Source organism: Carassius gibelio, chromosome A3 (assembly GCF_023724105.1).
Source record: "Carassius gibelio isolate Cgi1373 ecotype wild population from Czech Republic chromosome A3, carGib1.2-hapl.c, whole genome shotgun sequence".
Classification (NCBI taxonomy): Eukaryota; Metazoa; Chordata; class Actinopteri; order Cypriniformes; family Cyprinidae; genus Carassius; species Carassius gibelio.
In genome coordinates, this window is record NC_068373.1 from 24,588,828 (window position 1) to 24,607,617 (window position 18,790).

General features: G+C 39.1%; 1 protein-coding gene across 2 annotated transcripts in view; it reads right to left on the reverse strand.

The window, feature by feature from the left end:
• The window catches only part of LOC127953056 (pre-B-cell leukemia transcription factor 1), a 32,919-nt gene that overhangs the window by 12,348 nt on the left and 1,781 nt on the right, over nucleotides 1–18,790 (reverse strand). The window contains exons 2-3 of one of the 2 annotated variants that reach the window (XM_052551952.1): nucleotides 15,591–15,692; nucleotides 12,277–12,350 (exon numbers count right to left, since the gene is read on the reverse strand). In XM_052551952.1, the coding sequence (XP_052407912.1) occupies nucleotides 12,277–12,350; nucleotides 15,591–15,692 (176 nt within the window). The remainder of the gene's footprint in view (nucleotides 1–12,276; nucleotides 12,351–15,590; nucleotides 15,693–18,790) is intronic. The other variant, XM_052551957.1, reaches the window with a different exon arrangement.

Below are 18,790 nucleotides of genomic sequence, written 5' to 3' on the forward strand. Positions count from 1 at the left end.
AATAAATCTGAACTCTGTCATTCATTTTCGTGGTAAATTACAATGAATATTTAAATTATTAAAATTATTGTTATTATAAAAAAGATAGAAACCTGCTTTTTAAAAGCTCATTCTGGTGGTTAATTATTTCTATAATTATTCAACCTATAAAACAAAAGATAAAAAACAAAGTCGAAAAGTCTATTAAAATCTGTGATCACAAATATTTTATTTCTATTAAAAGCTTTATACCGGTCTCATTCATTCTAGCGTTAAATTAATTTAAATTATTAATTAATAATGATTTACATTTCTGTAAACCATTCTCAGCATTACCACAAGAGGTGCTATAGTGCTCTGTCGCTCAGTTTTCCCTTTCACATCAACTATCTTCAAGGCAGAGCGACACTTTAACAATTGCTGAGAAAGCTCATTAGACTCTTGACATGTTTACAGCTAGCTAACTGAATGTCACACATTTTTATTGTACATTTCATCCGACATCGTTAGTGTCACAGTTACAAAAGAACATATGCTTGCAACACGCACTTGCCTAAACTCAAAACGCACCTCTGTTATCCTGAATTGTGACCCAGACTCACCGTGTATGTGAGTAGTCTGTTGGTTGAGGGGAGGGTTGTTGTTTTTACGACCACAGCCCCACAATCAATAGAGTGAAATGCACCACCTCCCCAAAGAGTATCACCAACAATATCCATTAAAAGCTCTGCCTCCAGCCCAATCCCTCAAGCACACAGCCTTTTCTTTAGCCTAATTATCGCAATTAAGCCATGATGACTGATAATTACACAAATAACTTGGCACTAGATGATAAGGACTCCTTTAAATTTCTAACACCCCTTTATATTTCAATTTATGAGCCTTGATTTTGAAAACCCTAATAATGTAGCCATGAATAAAATGGCGATATGGCTATGGCTGGGTACGTTTTATAATAGCTTTGCGGTAAACGCTTACAGCTACATTCTGAATCCCCAACATATTAGCCAGAAAAGCCACTACATCTCAATGTTTGTATGTCTTTAAGAAGATTAATAAAGCCAGCCTGTTAAATCTTTCAATTAGCACACTTCATTTATACAAACACACCGCCATGCTAATGAGATAATGTACATTTTAATGCGGTGCATCTGTCCAAGTTGCACTAATATCCTTCCATTAAATTTATGAATGATCGACGCAAACGCACACCCTCCTCATGGTGAGGTATTCCCTCATTTGTGAAGGACTGGTGAATACGTGCAGACGGGAAATGCGAGGGCCGAGTGGAAAAAGCCAGCAGCCATCCAGCCATTAGTGGACAGAGCGGTATGAAATATTCAAAGCGCCCGGCTGGGTTCGACCGCATACATAATCGGGCACAAGAACATGGCGCAGGTAAGGCACAGGTGATATGTTAAGCGCACACAAAGGTATTGTGTTCACTGCTGGAAGCAGTACATTAATGCTGCCATTTTCTGTGCATTACTGGAGAAGCAGTCCATCACGGCTGTGTTCGAGGCTCGGGCCTCGTCTGTCTTTTTCTCTGGTTTGTTCACCCTCCCTCCTCCTTTGGCTTGGGCTGCTCTCCCGTCATACCCCGCCTCCTTTTCTCTCTGTGCCCCCAGCCACCTCCCCCCATCCTCTGTTCTCCATTTCAGTCGAGTTCTCCATGTGAGCCGCAATCCCTCATGCTGTCAGCCCCCCTCTACCTCTCTCTGTAGACAGACAGGATTAGCATTTTAATTGCATCAGCTCCCTTGGGTATTCTCAGCCTTTCACTGGGAGAGCGCGAGGGAGCAGAAGGGGGGAAGAGAAGGTAAGAAGAGAAAAGAGGAGAATTGTGGGGGGAAAGCAGCAAAAGGGAGTCAAAGGAGGAGATAAAACTACGAGGAGGAGAGCAGACAGAGATGGAAAAATAGAGGGGGCAGGGAGAGCGTGAACGAGAGAACGCGAAAGGAAGAGTTGAAGATGATCGCGGTGGGCTGCAAACGAGTGTGGGGCGACACTTATGAAATGACAACGCTCTGACCGCAACAGCCAATAAATCAAAAGGAGGGAAGCGAACGCGTCGGGGGAGGGATCTGTGCACGCTGAAAAGCACGCCCACACGGACGCAAACAAACATGCTAACCTGAGAGCTAAGTGGGATGTAAATAAAGGGAATTTATCTTCAAAACAAAAACTACTGCAGTGCCATTACAGTCGAAGAGAATACTTTTGACCCCATCACACACACCCTTAATATACTGTGTAAATACTAAATATTCCTGGTGTTTCTTCATAATTATCTCCTATAAAAAAAACTATGTGGTTTTGGGGAACATTGTTTTAATTGATGTCAGTTATTTACACTACCGTTTTTGAAAGACAAGAAATACACACTTTTATTCAGCAAAGATTGTCGCTTTAAGATGATGCAAAGTGACAGTGAACGCATTTATGATGCTACAAATAGAAAACATTACAATAGAAAACATCTATTTTAAATAGTAATAATATTTCATAATATTACTGTTTTACTGTGTGTGGGTTTTTTTCGTGTATCAAATAAATGTAGCCCTGGTGAATATTTAAGACTTCTTTCAAAATGATTACTGACAGCAAACTTACCTAAGACCACATACATTTATTCTGCATCCTCAATAACATTTTTCTATTAACTTTTGTAATATGGCAGTTCACTGACAAAAGCCATCATGACATCATCCTTCAGGAAGTGAGACAGTTTTAGTGGCACAAACATCAGTTAAGTATAGACAATGACTTCTGTGAGGTTTTGTGGTATTGGTTGGCTTGCTGAAGACAAGTTTTGCACAGATACAAAACATGCTATTTATTACTAACACTGGCCATTCCTGTTGTGAACTCTGAGGAAACTCAGAGTCTTTTATGCACATTAAAATGTAATGCCAAGTTTACACTGCACGATTTTCAAACTTGTCGGATCGTCGTTGTTTTCACACTGCGTGACTATCTGGGGTAGCGTTCAGCTGCTGCTGTATTCACATTGCACAATGGATCGACGACTGGGGGTTTCACATTGCATGACTTATAGAAGAATCGCAATAGGAAGAATCGCAGACACCTCTGTCTGGTCCGCAAACTACAGGTCACAAAAAAAAAAAAAAACACGCGAAAAAATTAAAAGGAAATAAGGCAAGAACCAGCGTGTGTCAGACCGTATTTCTCAAACGAGACCGGATTATCATTTTTTTTTCAATTTTAATTAATTTTTTGTCTGTGAGCCGATTTCCAGCTACAAGGAGAAAAAGAAAAACATTATGCAGGAGGGAGATGCAGGGAACAGTGTTTGGGTGTTCTTATGCTGATGTGGCTGGTCAAGCAAATGTTCCTGCTTGTTTCTGTATGATATAACTGTTCATATATCTATTAAAATATTTATATTCTGCTCTATAACTCCTCCCCGAAGTTCCCTCTGCCCTGTATCTTGGTCTCTCATTGGCTTAAGGTCACATAGCTTGATTGTGAATCGCTGACAGCTCCAGATATTTAGCATGCCAAATATTTTGTAGGCATCTGCGATTCCCTCAGATCGCCTCTGTGATAATTCACACTTCGTGATTGTCACTAGAGTAAATGAGCACCAATTTGCCTCCTATTTTGGGGATATATATGCGATTTCGCAAAACCTGTCCCCAACTGAAAAATTGGGCTAAAAAATCATACAATGTGAACTCGGCATTAGTCCTAGTCCAACTGCAGATCCAGACGCTAGTTCTTAAGAAAACCTGCAGCGGTGTTGGCTTCATAAAAACTAGAAACCAAAATGAGCATTAACTTCAGAAAAAAATAATCAGTGATGAATAAACAACAGGTTTACCAGTAGCCAGTACACCAGTGGTCTCCAAACTCAGTCCTGGAGGGCCGGTGTCCTGCAGAGTTTAGCCTGGATGTTTCTAGTATGCCTAGTAAGACCTTGATTAACTGGTTCAGGTGTGTTAAATTAGGGTGGGAGCTAAACTTTGCAGGACAGTGGCCCTCCAGGTTCGAGATTGGGCACCCCTGGAGTACACAGTGCTGGTAAAGCTACAAGAGTTATTGGTTCAGAGACAATGGCCAAAATCTGTAAAGTTTAGTCAGGGAATTACAACACATGAGAGAAGAGACGGTCAAACCCAGAAACCAAGAAAACGCTGAATACATTGTAGAGGATGCTAGTAGAGAACGTTAGAACCAGTACAGTTAGTGGGTTTTGCATTTCGTTTCTCGGGAGAAACTACAAGAGGATGGCTTCTTGAGCGAGTGCCAGGGTGGTATAAAACTGCAAAATCCACCAATAAGTTCCTGTTGTAAGCAGCTCAGGTTAAGCAGTGTCTGCGGGGACTCTTTACCGGCGCCCAGCGGCACGCACCTGGTGGCTCGGCTGCTGACATGCGCACACAGACCCGTCCACACCCTGTGAGGAGTGGCCATTGGTCAGCGTCAACAAAGGAGGATACGATTAGGGTGTGAATAGCACTCCTACCTTAGGCAAACATGCCGTCTGCTCCAACTTGTCATTTATCAGCTCTTAATTAACTGAACTAGCATTTCATAGACCCAAGCAGTGGTACAACAGGCTTCACTCGGCACGCAGGGACCGGTCAAACAAGATCATGCAGGTGAGAACACACACCATCCCACCTCCGCCAGCTCGGTGCGGTCAGGTGAAACAGAGCGTCGAGGACAAAAGGAGCCTCTGTGGATGACTTCACTCTGGGAAGAAGAGGAGGAAGAAGGCTGTTGCCGTGGCGATACATCCTACCGACACGCCTCCCTCTCGCCCGCTCCCTGGCTCATCAACACAGCTGCCTCCTGTGCTAATTAGCACCGCCTCTTAAGGAGCTCCTAAAGACCTTGTGAAAAATGAACGCTCATTTGAGAGGTCGTTAATTTGCACTGTTATGCAAATTAGGTGGCAATTAAGCAATAGATCAGAGAAGTGGCTCCCATTTATAACGAGCGAATGAGAAATATGACAGAGGCAAACAGGGCCGGGGAGAGTGGTGGCTGGATGCACTGAGGGGGTGTGTAAACTAACCTTAGCCCACTGCAGCTCAGGCTTACAGAGAGAGAGAGAGAGAGAGAGAGAGAGAGAGAGAGAGAGAGAGAGAGAGAGAGAGAGAGAGATCAATGCATTGTGGCATGTGTACAGGTGAATGGCACAGCATGTTCAAGTAAAAAGACAAGAGGACCACAGCTGAAGCTTCCACTGCATCACATTGTGCTCTTCGTGCAATCGTAAAACTACATTTTGAATGTTATTTTTGGCCTTTTTTATTATTTATAGGAGAGTAAAGAGTGTACAGGAAATGTTGGAAGTGAGAAGGAGAATCAAGAATAGGTGATGACGCTAGCCAGATTGTTGCATGAGAACCACTGCTAAATGTTGGAGAATGTCTCCCACCTTCAATTCAAAATGTTTCAAAAGTTGCCATTCCTCTGATAGAATGTTGTGGGTGGTTGCCAGGATGTTTCTGTGCAGTTGCTAAGGTGCTCTGAGCGGTTTCATGCATGTTGTTTATGTAATTGCAAAGGTATTTTAGATGGTTGCTAACTGGCCCAAGGCTGAAGAGATCATCTCCATGTCTTAAGGATAGTTTGGGCCTTGAATATGGCCTCTTTGTCAATTTACACTAACAATCAACATTTGGGGTCAGTAAGAATTTTTTGACCCCCAAATTTTTTTTTGTTAACAAATTAATACTTTTATTCAGCAAGGACACATTAAAATGGTCAAAAAGTAAAGACAGTTCAAAAGAACAGAGTTTGAAATCAACATTCTATTAAAGAATTAAAGAAAAAAAAAACTGCGTCTTGACTTCCACAAAAATGTGAAGCAGCATAACTTTTTTCTACATTGATAATAAGAAATGTTTAATAAATATCAAATCAGCATATTAGGATCATAATCTGAATGATTTCTGAAGGAATATATGACACTGAAAATTCAGCTTTGCGTCAAAGAAATAAATTACATCTAAAAATATATTCAAATAGAAAAGTTATTTTATTTTGAAAAATATATATACATTTCATTATTTATTTTTTATCAAATAACTGCAGCCTCTGAGAACATGAGACTACTTTTATAATATTAAAATCCCAAAGCATTTTTTTCCCCATCCATTTTAACAAAATACACCTCTCACAAAAGTAATATCACACTTCTTGCTAGCTAACATTTAAGTCTGTAGTGCAACTGAACCAAGACACATTATTTGTTGAAGATAAACACTTGAGGTAAAAGGGTTTGTTCAAATCCCTAACCTTATGTTTGAGCATTAGCAACCACCATTAACTATCGGTGTGTCCATCTTAACCTACATTATAGAACGGGTTTGCATTAACACCTTTGCGTGAGACAAACAGATTATTGTATCTTAACAAAAGACCAATGCCTCAATCCAAATGGCATGCTCAGAAAACTTAAAAACTCCTTCCCTCAAGAGAAGCTTAGTTTGAGAGGAGCTCGGAGCAAACTGACAGATCACCCCTGCTCAAATCCCCTCTCCAGCGCTCTAGATTAGTCACAGACTGCAGTGAGGACCTCCACACAGGGATTGAAGGCCCCCATCAATTGTAATTAATCCTTAATTAGTCTGGATTAGGTGTTGGGCTCTGACTCTCTCCCAGCCCACCAAAGCCATGCCAGCTAAAGTAATCCAGCTGAGGCCACATTTACATATCTTTAATTAAAGAGACATGGGTTTCTTTCAAACACGGCTCCCTAGACCTCCATCTCCATGAGTTTTGACACACACTGCAGCGAGATACGGTTGTCGCTTTTCTTTCGAGTTCTTAATCCTGTTCTGTAGACACAAAGTGAGGGTGTTTAAGAGAGCGAAAACCATATTATACTGAAATGAACTCTGCTCCTAAATATTCAGTTAGTGACAGACAAATGTGTCTACATGCTATTCACAAATAAGGATGCAACATTTTTTATTAATATGGTTAAATGTGGTCATGATGGTTTTGTGCTAAATGAGAATTTTTTTTTTTTTTTTTTTTTTTTAATAACTGTATATATTAGAAATAGAGAAATATTCTTATCCAGTTAAATCACAAAATACTGGAAAATTCATGGGACTTTTGAATATTGTTGTGAACAATGGAGGGCCTTGGAGACAAAAAAGGTTGACAACCACTGCTGTATAATGCTAATGGTTAATATTTTCCCCCGTCATCACAGCCTTGGTTACATCCGCAGAAATGTTGCAGCAAGCGCATGCAAAGCATAAAATAATTACATTTTGATGAAATGAGTGCATCACATGCTGATGAATTGTACACAATAGAACTAGACACCATCATTTAGTAAACAGGGCCAATTGAGATTTCCCGTCATCTTTAAATGGCATTTTCCAATAAATTAGGCGATTTGCACAGAGGAAGTACTTGGCCTATCAACTCAAAGGGCCTGGGTGTTTTTTTTTTTAAACGTTTCCTTGCATTCAAGAATGCACCATGCAATTTCGCTCGTCCAGTCCTGAGAAAAGGCTCGATTCCTCAAGGAACAACGTAATGAGAGGGAAGACGCTCAGCCCACACAGCATTAGGATGAAGACGAGCATCGGGGTGACGCTCTCCCCCAACCATTCTGGACCTTGTGATGGGGGGAAGGGGGGCAACTGTCAGGGCCAGGGGTCTGTGTGATATTAGCCGTCTGCCAATCCGGCGTGGGGAATGGACACAGAGTAATTACTGCTGCTCTTACTGCCTCATCAATCTCTCTCTATCGCTGTCTCTCTCTCCCCCCTCTCCTCCCTTCACACTCTATCTTTCTCACTCCTGGAACAGAGGAGAGAAAAACTGATTGAGTGACAGAGCGCCACACAAGAAATGGCGAATGAAATAGGGCCCCTACCAAATGATGATGTTCGGGGGGCTGCTTTTACATGCGTGGAAGCTGTATGCTGCATGTTCAGAATGGTAATTTTTTTCTGAAGCCAGGTTGAACGCATTAGTCACGCTGCATAAATGTTTGGTCTGTTGGAGTAACTGTTAGGCTGAGTTCATCTATATTGCACTTTATTTAAGTTGTAAAAAGTCTCACACTCAGCTGGCTCCTTTACCCAAAGGCCTGCAGGCTCTGCCTCATAAAACGAGTAGGAGATATCCAACAACTCATAAAATTTTACAAGAGGGTTCAAATTAAGGTCTTTCAAAAATGAATGATAATTAAAAAACCTTAATGAGGTCTTTGACCAGCCAGACCGTGAAACCTGAATCATGTAGTTCATACAGGTTGGTAATAAACAAGGATTTGAGCTTGTTTTCCATCTACATGGAAACCATCTAGAAATTTTACACGATGTGCAGGTGATAGCATCATTAGCTGAGGTTTTCCAATACTTGGAAAGCCATTTGTTGGTGACGAACTGTTTGAGCACTTTGAATGACTCGCTACTTAAACCGTCAGGATAAAATACCGATATCAAGCCAATCTTAACAAACCTTCCCCGGACAAACCATGCATCATGTAAAACAATGTGTTAAAACACCACTAGCTACAGTTAGGCCAGTTTATATGTCTGAACGGTGGCCAGCTGGATTTTGAAATTTACAGTATTTTTGACCACTCTTGTGTTCTTGCTAAAAATGAAAAAATTACTAGTACTACAAGAGACCAGACAGGATTATTTTGTGGAAACTGGAAAGATACTGGAAATGCAGTCCAGGACAAGATGACACTTGACACTTTGTCCTTTTAAAGTCTATTCCTTGGGGTTTTATAAACCATTAACCATATGAAAACAGTTCAGACATTAAAAAAAATCTAATTCATATTTAATTCATGCAGCACTAGGTTTATCTGAGGCCATGGCATTCTTAGTACTGCCAAATCATTTATTTGTTTCTGGGATTTTAATAGCAGAAATGCACTAGGAGTAAAGTTGACTTGGCCGGTTCTTCTGGTAGGTACTCTTCAAACATCACATGACTTCACTATTTTGAGCTATTAGCAAGGGAGTTAACAGCTATAGAAGAGCCAAGAGAGTGAACCAGAAAACCTTCTGAAACACAAATTCAGGATTCAAGATTTTAAGCTCTATGAACACAAAGATACATTTGGTGCCCAGTTTTTTTTAAATACATCTTTAATTTCTGTTACTGAACATGCTGTTTTTATGGCCTCATGTTTATTGAGAGATTACATTAAACATTTGTTCCTTTTAAAATAACAGCATTATGCAAATGATCTGCAAAAAAAGCTTTTAAGTATTAAAATTCTAAAGAGGAATAAAAGGTGACCTGCCCACAGCACAAAAACATTATACACATTTCCCATTACACATACCATCTGAGATCACTAGTTAAAATGCTTACATTCTGAACTATTAAAAAATATATATTTTAGACTTTTAACAATGAGTGAAAAGTGGAATTGTAAAAGTAGCTGGGAATTACAAACTGCATTTGTATTCTCCATAAATGTGTGTGAAACCTCATGTTATACGCAATATCTTGAGAATAATCCAAAGAGCATCTTGTGCTTCAGTGGAAGTTCACATGATCAACGTCAGAAATAGTGCCAAATCTTAAATAGTGCTAATTGTATATTAATAATGTATTTCCGTTTTAAGTTTAAGTTAAGTTAACCTAGCGTTTCTTGTTTTAAATTGTTCAACAAAAATTTGTGACCGAACCGTTGGAAACTCTGATTTCCACTGTGATCGCTGAGTTGCAATTTACCCCAAAACGTCAACTAGCTATAATAATATTTGCTGCACTTCATTTTAAATTCAAAAACAGAAAGTGCAAAAAAAGCACATGACCTCGGCGATGAGCTGGGCAGCCAGAACAAAAGTCCCGGTGCTGAAAAGGGTGAGAATCAACTTGCTGCAATCGTTTTAAGTCGATGGGGGAGGGTCAAGACCAAAGAGACAATTGGCTCGGAAACCTCATCTCTCTCTTGATGTGTTTCTAAGGAGATTAATTAACAAATCTTACATTTAAAACGCTGTTAAACAGATGGGGAAATGCGAGGGGGGTGGTTAGAGTGACTTTTGAGCGGAACATTTCCTTAACAATAAAAAACAATCTTCCCAACTGCAGCAGCACTCCGAGGAATTCAATGCCCCTCCCCCACTCTTCCCTAACTCTCCCCTCCACCCCATTACCATATCAAAGCCCCGAGTTCAGAGCAAGACTTCTCTTTCAAGAATGGAAGCAAGGCATCAGGAGGGAGGAGGAGGAGGAGAGGACAAGACCGCAATACCAGGGAAAGGCCTGAGCTCCAGCACGCTTTTATCCCTGCTGTTCGGTGTATAAGAGAGAGAGAGTGAGACAGAGGCAGACACCCCGAGACTGTGGAAAACAGATGTAAAGACTACTGATCAGCACTACAATCATGTGCAGTAGAGGAGGCTGCCTTCTTTAATTCACATTCCAGAGGCAGGAGATAAAAGCAGCGGGAGTCTTGGAGAGAGGCAGTGCAGGTATATTTATATATATATGTATGTATGTATGTATGGAGCTGGGAAGGAGGTGGGGGACGTGCTGATCACAATGATGGACACCATCCACCACACAACTCCACTCAGAGCCGAGGCCTGTTCAGACAAAGCCCGAGCAGATTTTCAAGCAAAACAAAACATCTCTGCAAACTCCAACATGCAGATCCATTGTTTATATTCAAATGCTAGACTGATTTTTAAATGATTAAATCTCACTAAGAAGAGACAATAGAATCCAGATTCACATTCTACATAACATTTATTCTATTATTTTTTTGTGTGTGTGTGCAGTGACCAAGATTTTAATATGTTACACAACAGCTGCCAATCTTCCAGGACATACATTTCTGTGACTTTCCAAATGTTTTGTATTTTCCCAAATGTTCTACATTGCTTAATTCAATTGAATTATTAATTTTTTTTACCATTACATTCCACATTTTTAAGTACTCCATTTAAAAACTAAATCATATGTTTTGCCATTGAGTAGCAAGAAAGATTAGTAACAAGATTATTTTGTACAGCACTGGGATAAATGTAAAACAGTTAACAAAAATAAACATAAAAAACTGATTAATTTAAAATAAATGTAATAAATATTTTAGATTTGTTCATGTTTTATATTATACTATTATATATATATCATTATAAATTCTATATTAAAAAATAATCAAATACATATAATAAAATATATTTTGTTTTCGCATTCCCAAATACTATTTATTGCAAATACAAAGAATTTTAGTTTTGGTTCCAAAAATGCATTTTGTCACAATGAATCTACCATAAACAGGCTTTAAGAGCAAAACCGCAGCTCAGATCAGACGGTAATGGCCTCGTTCCTGTCATCTAGTAAATCAGCTCGTTTACGCCAAAGTCTTCAGGGTAAAACACGGATTGTAGATTAAGTTTGGCGATAACCGAAGTGATGTATGGTAAAATTCTGACCATTAACTTCGCCTGTCTGCACTGCCGACAACACCTTCCATTTAGTGCTGCATTTCTCCCCGGCCCTTTCTCCACTGGCAGGCTAAATGTGAAAATCAAAGTGAATGACATTAGGTAAATAAGACAGCAGGTTGCCTTGGCAACAGGGACAACCCCCGATACCCATTCCTCTAGCCTACCCTTTACTTGCATCCAATTATAGGAAAGTAAGACTGGGTTATTGACAGATTGCCACAAACAGACCGCTGCACATCATTTTTGCACTGTAATTCCACATGAGCATGCTTGTTACAGAAGCTGAGATGGATTCAAGCTGTAGGATATGACAGGAAAGAAACGAGAGAAACCATGGCACAAAGACAACGCCAACACCTCCATAAATATTTAATCATTTGTCAGCCTCTCTTTTTTAGGGGAGAATGCTGCAGATCTGCCAGAAAACTGACCACTCTGTGGATCTTCGAGTTAAGATGCGGAAGCCGTTACCTGCTTGGAGCGGGATGGTTTGCGTGGACGGGGTTCACAATGAGAAGTGTAACCTCTAAAGCAATGAGACTAAAGCAAATACACTTGTTGCTAGTTCAAAGCTTTGAAATGAATTCAAGTGAGATTCCACGACGTAAACACTGAAGCCATTGCTATGACACTTAATGATTGCATTGGGCTATACAATAAGACACATGGAAAGCCCTGAGAAATGCTACTGATGCAAAACAAAACAGAAAAAAGAGCACAGGGACACAATAAATTCAGTCTGATGATTATTAAACACCTCTCACTGCATATGGTCAATGCAGAATCAATACGGAGTAATGAAAAAGATCTATTCGCAATGTGGGAGTGCGGCTTTAAGACACAAACCCGTACAGAAGTTCTGACTTACCAGTTTTTTCTTTGATCTCGCATAAAACACTGAAGAGAGCCGGCTTCATCCTGTGGCAGTTCAGTGCGTGTTTTCTGTAAAAGAGAAAAGGAAAATGTTAGACAGACTCTGATTAGGATTCATTTCAGACAGTCAAAGACCAACATATCGACCGCTAATTGGCCATTTCAAATTTACTGGCATCTGTCGAACACTGTGCCCAGTTAACAAAGTGCCCTTCTGTCAGTTTCCAAATTTGACAATAACAGCCTAGTCGATGAGAAATAAACACGTAAAGGGAAATTCAAAGCCTCTGATAGAGCCATTAATTTACATACTTTCCATACATGTTATTTCAGTGCCCGAATGACTAAAGAAATTATTCAAATAAGATCATAGCACAAATGCTCCCACAAAATATGTGCCGAATGCAATTTGCGAAGTGCAGTGGGTCAGTTCTGAAGGAAGCAGCAGACTAACGCAGAAAGTAGGCCTGTCTGCTGCACATATCTAAATATACATGGCCAGATATAATTCTCTTCTACATCATTTCATAATCATTTGATTAATTACTGCTGCCACAATCAACAGAAAACATACACAAACACATCTTTTACACAAAATCATTTTGTGCCTAGGGTTTTAGAATTAGCCCCAAAAGAAGTGCTCATCACATTCACCATGCTTACATTTTATCTATAATCATAGATTCTGCTATATAGACAATTTATTTAAAAATACTAACAAAATTGAATTTAAAATTGTATTTTTAGACAGACATGTACAGATTTTGGCCTCGTTTTCTTATTGTTTTCATAATTGCTAATCTTAATGACTGAAAAGAAGTTTGACCAATAGCTTGCGGGTGTTGTACATAATTGATAGAAGGTGGGATCTACGGAGATCGGTCAAAGCAAAGCAAATACGCTTACATATAATGCATAAGGACGACAGAGTAAGTCAATAGGAAAACAAAGCCAAAACCTGGACATTTTAGGCAACATGGAAATGCCAGCCAGGACAGGTCCAGGAAAAAGAGGACATACGGTCACGCTATTTTTAGAGAATCCTTAATAATTGATTCAAGTCCCAATTTAAAGCTTGCAACATTTGGCTGCCAAACAATCCAGAAGATTTATGGTTATTGAAGACATACCAACAACCTTTAACATTCTTTGCTGAATATGATTACAATCACAGGTGCAAACATCTCCTCCAGAATCAATCAAGATGTAATGGACACACTAAGACTCGAGTCTTTTAAAGAGCTCAGTGTCTGTAGATTGAGAAGATACAGCAGTAGTCTCAGCTCACCCCAGCTAAATGAGTAACTGACACATGGTCCTCATTTGTCTTCAGGGAAAAGCATTCCACCCTTTAATGGTATTATCCAGCCCTTTTTACACCCTGAATGTGCTTAATTTATTGAGCAGCTCTGGAGAATATCAAAACAAGTGAGGACCCTCTGTCTCGCAGGGGAAACATTCTTCTCAAAGCCAGAATCATTTGTGCTAAATCCAATCATCGATCATTTCAGGGCAGTCTCCCATCAGCAAACTTTATTTCCAGGCTCGGTAAGCTCTGATGCATGGAAAGCTTATCTACATGCAGCCAGATTACAGTGCTACTGTATTAGAGAGCAGATGAAGCATGCTTTCCAGGAGCATTGTTAACCCTTAACAAATGCCAATAATAGAGGGGTACTTGTTAAAGCTGTTCAGCTAGCAGCTGGGATTAACATGCCACCTGAGCGCAAAACTGATAAAGCCAGAAATCATGTGAAATACAGCCACTTGTAAAAGGTTTCTATTTTTAGCATCACCTATCAAAAAATGTTTTGCATTTCAAAGAAATTTGATGCTACAAATCACTGCACAAGCCTGAATAATCTTTTATAGTAGTTCCTAAATGGAACACCACAAAACTCGCTGCCTAATACTGCAGTCGCCACAGCTAAACAAAGTTAAAATCTTTCCCTTTTGCTCCAAGGCAAACAGATAACGTGGGAAATCCCCCAAAAAGATTGTTTTTGGTGGATGAGGCCTTAAGCTGATGACACACAGTGCAACTCGTTGGGTAATTTTGTTGGAAATGGGCAACGGCACTAGCTTGGGTAGTGCTGAATAGGTTACTGTTGATTAGTTAGCTTGTCTTATCACATTGCTTACTTCCAGCTGTCGTGTTTATCATCCAACATGAGATAGAGACCGAGCAAACTTCAGATTTACTTCTAGCCAAGACTTAATTTGGTGCTTAAATGTTCTTTGTTGGTTTTGTCGTGCTCACACCCAAATATTTCAGGTATGTAGCATTCAATGCAAGAGGCACAAACATTTAAATACATGAGATGGCAAAAAAATGGGTGGCTGAGTCTTAAATGTAGGTTATTTTCTTTTCCTTAAAAACTAATTAAATATGAGCTGTATGAGACAAATACAAAAACATCAAGTGAACAACAAGTGACATTACAAATCAGAAATCCAAAAATCCAAATGTTTATGGATGGATGATCATGAAAAGCTGTCGCAACTGAAACTTTTACTGGGATGTAATGACAAGGGGAGTTTATTTTTTATTTGTAATAAATGTTATGACTATATAAAGTCTGTGTTGTGCTTGAATTTTCCTATATGCTGCTTTTAAGTGAACATTCAAATTTATTTTACAACGAAGACCATCTCATGAGGTGGTTTGAGTATGTTTTATGTTAAGTCTGAGGTGTTTGTCGCTTATAAAATGCAATTTACGGTTAGGGGCACGGCAGGATTTAGCCTACCTTTTCATGCACATTATTCTAAATATTCTGCCCATTACAGGCTATTATACAAAGAGAATGATGACATGCAACGAAACAAAAGAGGGGATAAGTCACATTCTCATTTCTAGAGATAATGAGGGCTTATTTGTAAACTACTGACAATTAACACAGAAACTGAAAGGTTTAAGTTTAGTTTTCTGTGAAAATGAAGGTTTAAGTGTTCAATCAGAGATGCTTTTCTTTATAACTGAAGAAATCGAAAAATCTCAAATATTTATTTTATACTATTTAATTTAATAAATGACAAACTCATATTATAAATTATTATAATATTTCATTTTTAGAGCCAGGGCAATGTGAATGAAATGAGAACCTTTTCACTTGATTCACAATTTGGTCTATTCAAATGTGTCTGAGTTTGGTTCATTTAAATGTTTAGCCCCACTGAAATATTTCATAAACACTGGACTGCGTCTTTTAACTGTATGAGGGTGCATTTTTCTCTTTGTCATCAGCATGGAGGGGATGATGGGGGAGAGAAGTGGGGGGGGGGGTACTCATGCGCTCCTGTACTGACCTGTGCTGGAAGTTGAGCGGCAGGGCACACCCTGCTGTACTCCCCCCCAGCTCCCCCTCTCTCTGTGGGGTCCACTGCGCCGGTGCCTCCTCTGGCCAGCATCTGGACACAGGGCAACAGGGTGAGAGGCTCAGGGCAGCAGGCTCAGACAGCGCTGGCATCTGCTCCCACCGTCCCAAAAACATCCCACCCCATCCTCCCCTTACACTGGGACCAGAGACCCCCACAGTAAATAATGCAGAACATGAGAAGAAGAAAAAAACTGAAATCAAGTACTGTGGCATACGAGTATGGAATCAGAACAAGTCTGACTTTGCCAAAAAATATTTGAGATGTCTAAATAGACCAAATCAGTACCTACTAAGTGATAAGTAAACCTCAAGTTAAAGGATTTTTTTTATGTTTAGCAGACTAACGCTTTCCTAGAGAGATCGAATCTACAATTATTAAGAGCTTACTCAATGAATAAGGACATATGCATAAAAGACAAAGTAATTTAGTGATATAAATGCTAAATTTAACTCTTAAATTTATCTCTTTTCTAAAGGATGTAATCTGGTCTGTCAACTCGGTTGACCTTATCTACAATACTTGCAGGGACATCAACAGGCCAAAGTTAGTTAGGAAGTCTTGTGCATTTCATTTGTTTTAACATGCAATGAAAAAGCAATCCAGACAGGACAACCTTTTCGAAGGAAGCACATGCCTCCACTCAGCAAATAATGCTGGTTTGGGACACATTATACTAATTAATTTAGGAGGCATTATGATCCATTTAATGAGATACCACAACTGTGCATATTTCATTAGTCTTAAATAAAGGAAATCAGTTTATAAAAGATAGAAAAAAGAGAAATATATATTGTAGTGTCCAAGAATGCTGACCACACTAGGTGAAATCCTGTAAAAAGTGTAGTAAAGCGCCTCACTCTGCAAATGAAACTGCTTTCTCTGCCCTAAAACCATCCCACACTTGACAAAATAATAATGCATATTTCTCTCAGGTATCTGAACTATTTCAGGTCTGTGCGGAAGCACCGAAGGGCTTTTTTGCTTTATAACTGAAGGCGGCAAGGGCTTAAACTCAAGAATAACTGCTGAATATCACTGACAGAGAAGAAGTGACTAAAGAGAAAATGCATTTACGTCCATCACTAACAATATCTGGCATTATCCTTGAAGGAATCATTCACCAAAAAAAAAAAAAAAACTAAGAAGAAAAGTCAATTCTGTCATTCACTTACTCTTATGTCAATGAGATGCCTTGAACAATGTTTACACTGCTTTTTCTCAAAGCTTTCTCTGCTGCAGCACTCAAATTAAATTCATTTCTGCATATTAAAACTTGCCATATTACGATCAGTATTGTGACACACAAGAACCAACAGTGTTTTTACATCATTAACATGACACATGCTGTGACAAATCTTCATGCCAGTTTGAAGATGCAGAAGTTCGAATTAGATTTGCGAGCTACAGCGGAGGGGGAAAAGTAGTAATAGGTTACCTTGAAGGATGATTTATACACAATCTAGCTCTTAAAATATATATTTTGTTATCTTTATTGTTGGGTATGATCCATGCAATAAAAAAATACTCCTGATAACAAACATATTGGTTGACCTCTAAAGCCTTTTTGGTCCTTTTTAGAAAATCCAGAAGAGGGGAAAAATTCTTGCATAATTATAGTCTTATTATAGTGTATTATTTGAATAGAAATTGGCAAAGAAAATATTTATACTAAAAAATACTCTTAATTCTAAAAAAAAACTTAAGACTCCCCTGGCTTCAAAACTTGGTTGAACAAAATGATTCATGTTAAACGACTGGAAGTTCTTTTGGGCCTAACTTTTGCATTGTCAAACTGTCAATAACCTTACATAAAGTTCGCCCTGTAACAATTTTTAAACCTTTCTTATATCTACACCAAAAGTAATTAAGTGTAGAAACAATTTTCACTCAGAAATTGGTCAATTTCTCAAACATTTACAAAGAAATGGCAAGAAACACACATTGAATTAAACATTACATTTTAAAGTAAATTACTGAATCATAATTGTTTTATTTCTACAGTCTATGCATATGTTTGTTTGTTTTTTGTTTTTAGATGTCAGTCCTAACATGTGTGTCACAATTATATTGACTATCATTTTAATTATACTGATTCACTTCTGGAGCTTGACTGCATTAGTCCCCATTCACTTTCATGACTTGGAAAACAGCAGCTAGGTCATTCCGCAAAATAATGAAAGAAATTTACATTTTTGGATGAGTAATTCCTTATTTAGAAAGCTTGTCTTCATCCAAACATCTTCAAAAACCTTTTCAAATAGACCAACACAACATTCAACTCATGGGTATTTTGCACAAGTGAAACAAAGTCAACTCTTTGACCCAATAAATGCAGTATATACATAAAGGCAATATGGTTGCGTACATAAGTTCCGGTGTAGCGACCCTCCAACTCATTAATAGAAACTCGATTTGCGGACAGCTGCACACGCGCACACATTATAGGAGAATTGATTGCGCCCAACACACAATGAAAAGGATGAACACCAGAGAGGAGGAGGAGGGTAAAAGAGAAGTGAATTAATTACGAGAACCAGGTGGTCAAATGGCTTGGTGAAAAATCACAAGCTAATGACACATATACGCGCACATACGATCCCTCATTAAAAGGCAGCTTTTGTCCGGGATCGGTAGCTCGAGTTGACCTTTCAACAGATCGCAGGTCACTAGCTAGCCATAAGAGATCAATTTCACCGCGATCAATAGAAAAATGCCGACTGTATGCGCGCAGAATCTGCGGGAAAAGGCGGGAAAGTCGTCGAACCTGTCGGCTGCTTTCATCTCGAGTTTAAATCTGACGCTGTTTGACGGCGATGACTTAATTAAGCGCGCGCTGATTATCTATGCTAATGACGGGGTAGCACATTAATCCAATTCATTTTTCTAGTGGGGCCTCAATCTGGCAGACGCTCACTTAAAACCTAATGGCTTCACAGAGCCCATGGGTTTCTGATAACAAACATATTAGTTGACCTCTAAAGCCTTTTTGGCCCCATTTAGCAAATCCAGACGAGGGGGAAAATACTTGAATAATTCTAGTCTTATTATCAGCTTGGTGCATATTTAGTGTATTATTTGAATAGAAGTCGGCAAAGAAAATATTTGTCGTCAAAAGATGTCGACAATTT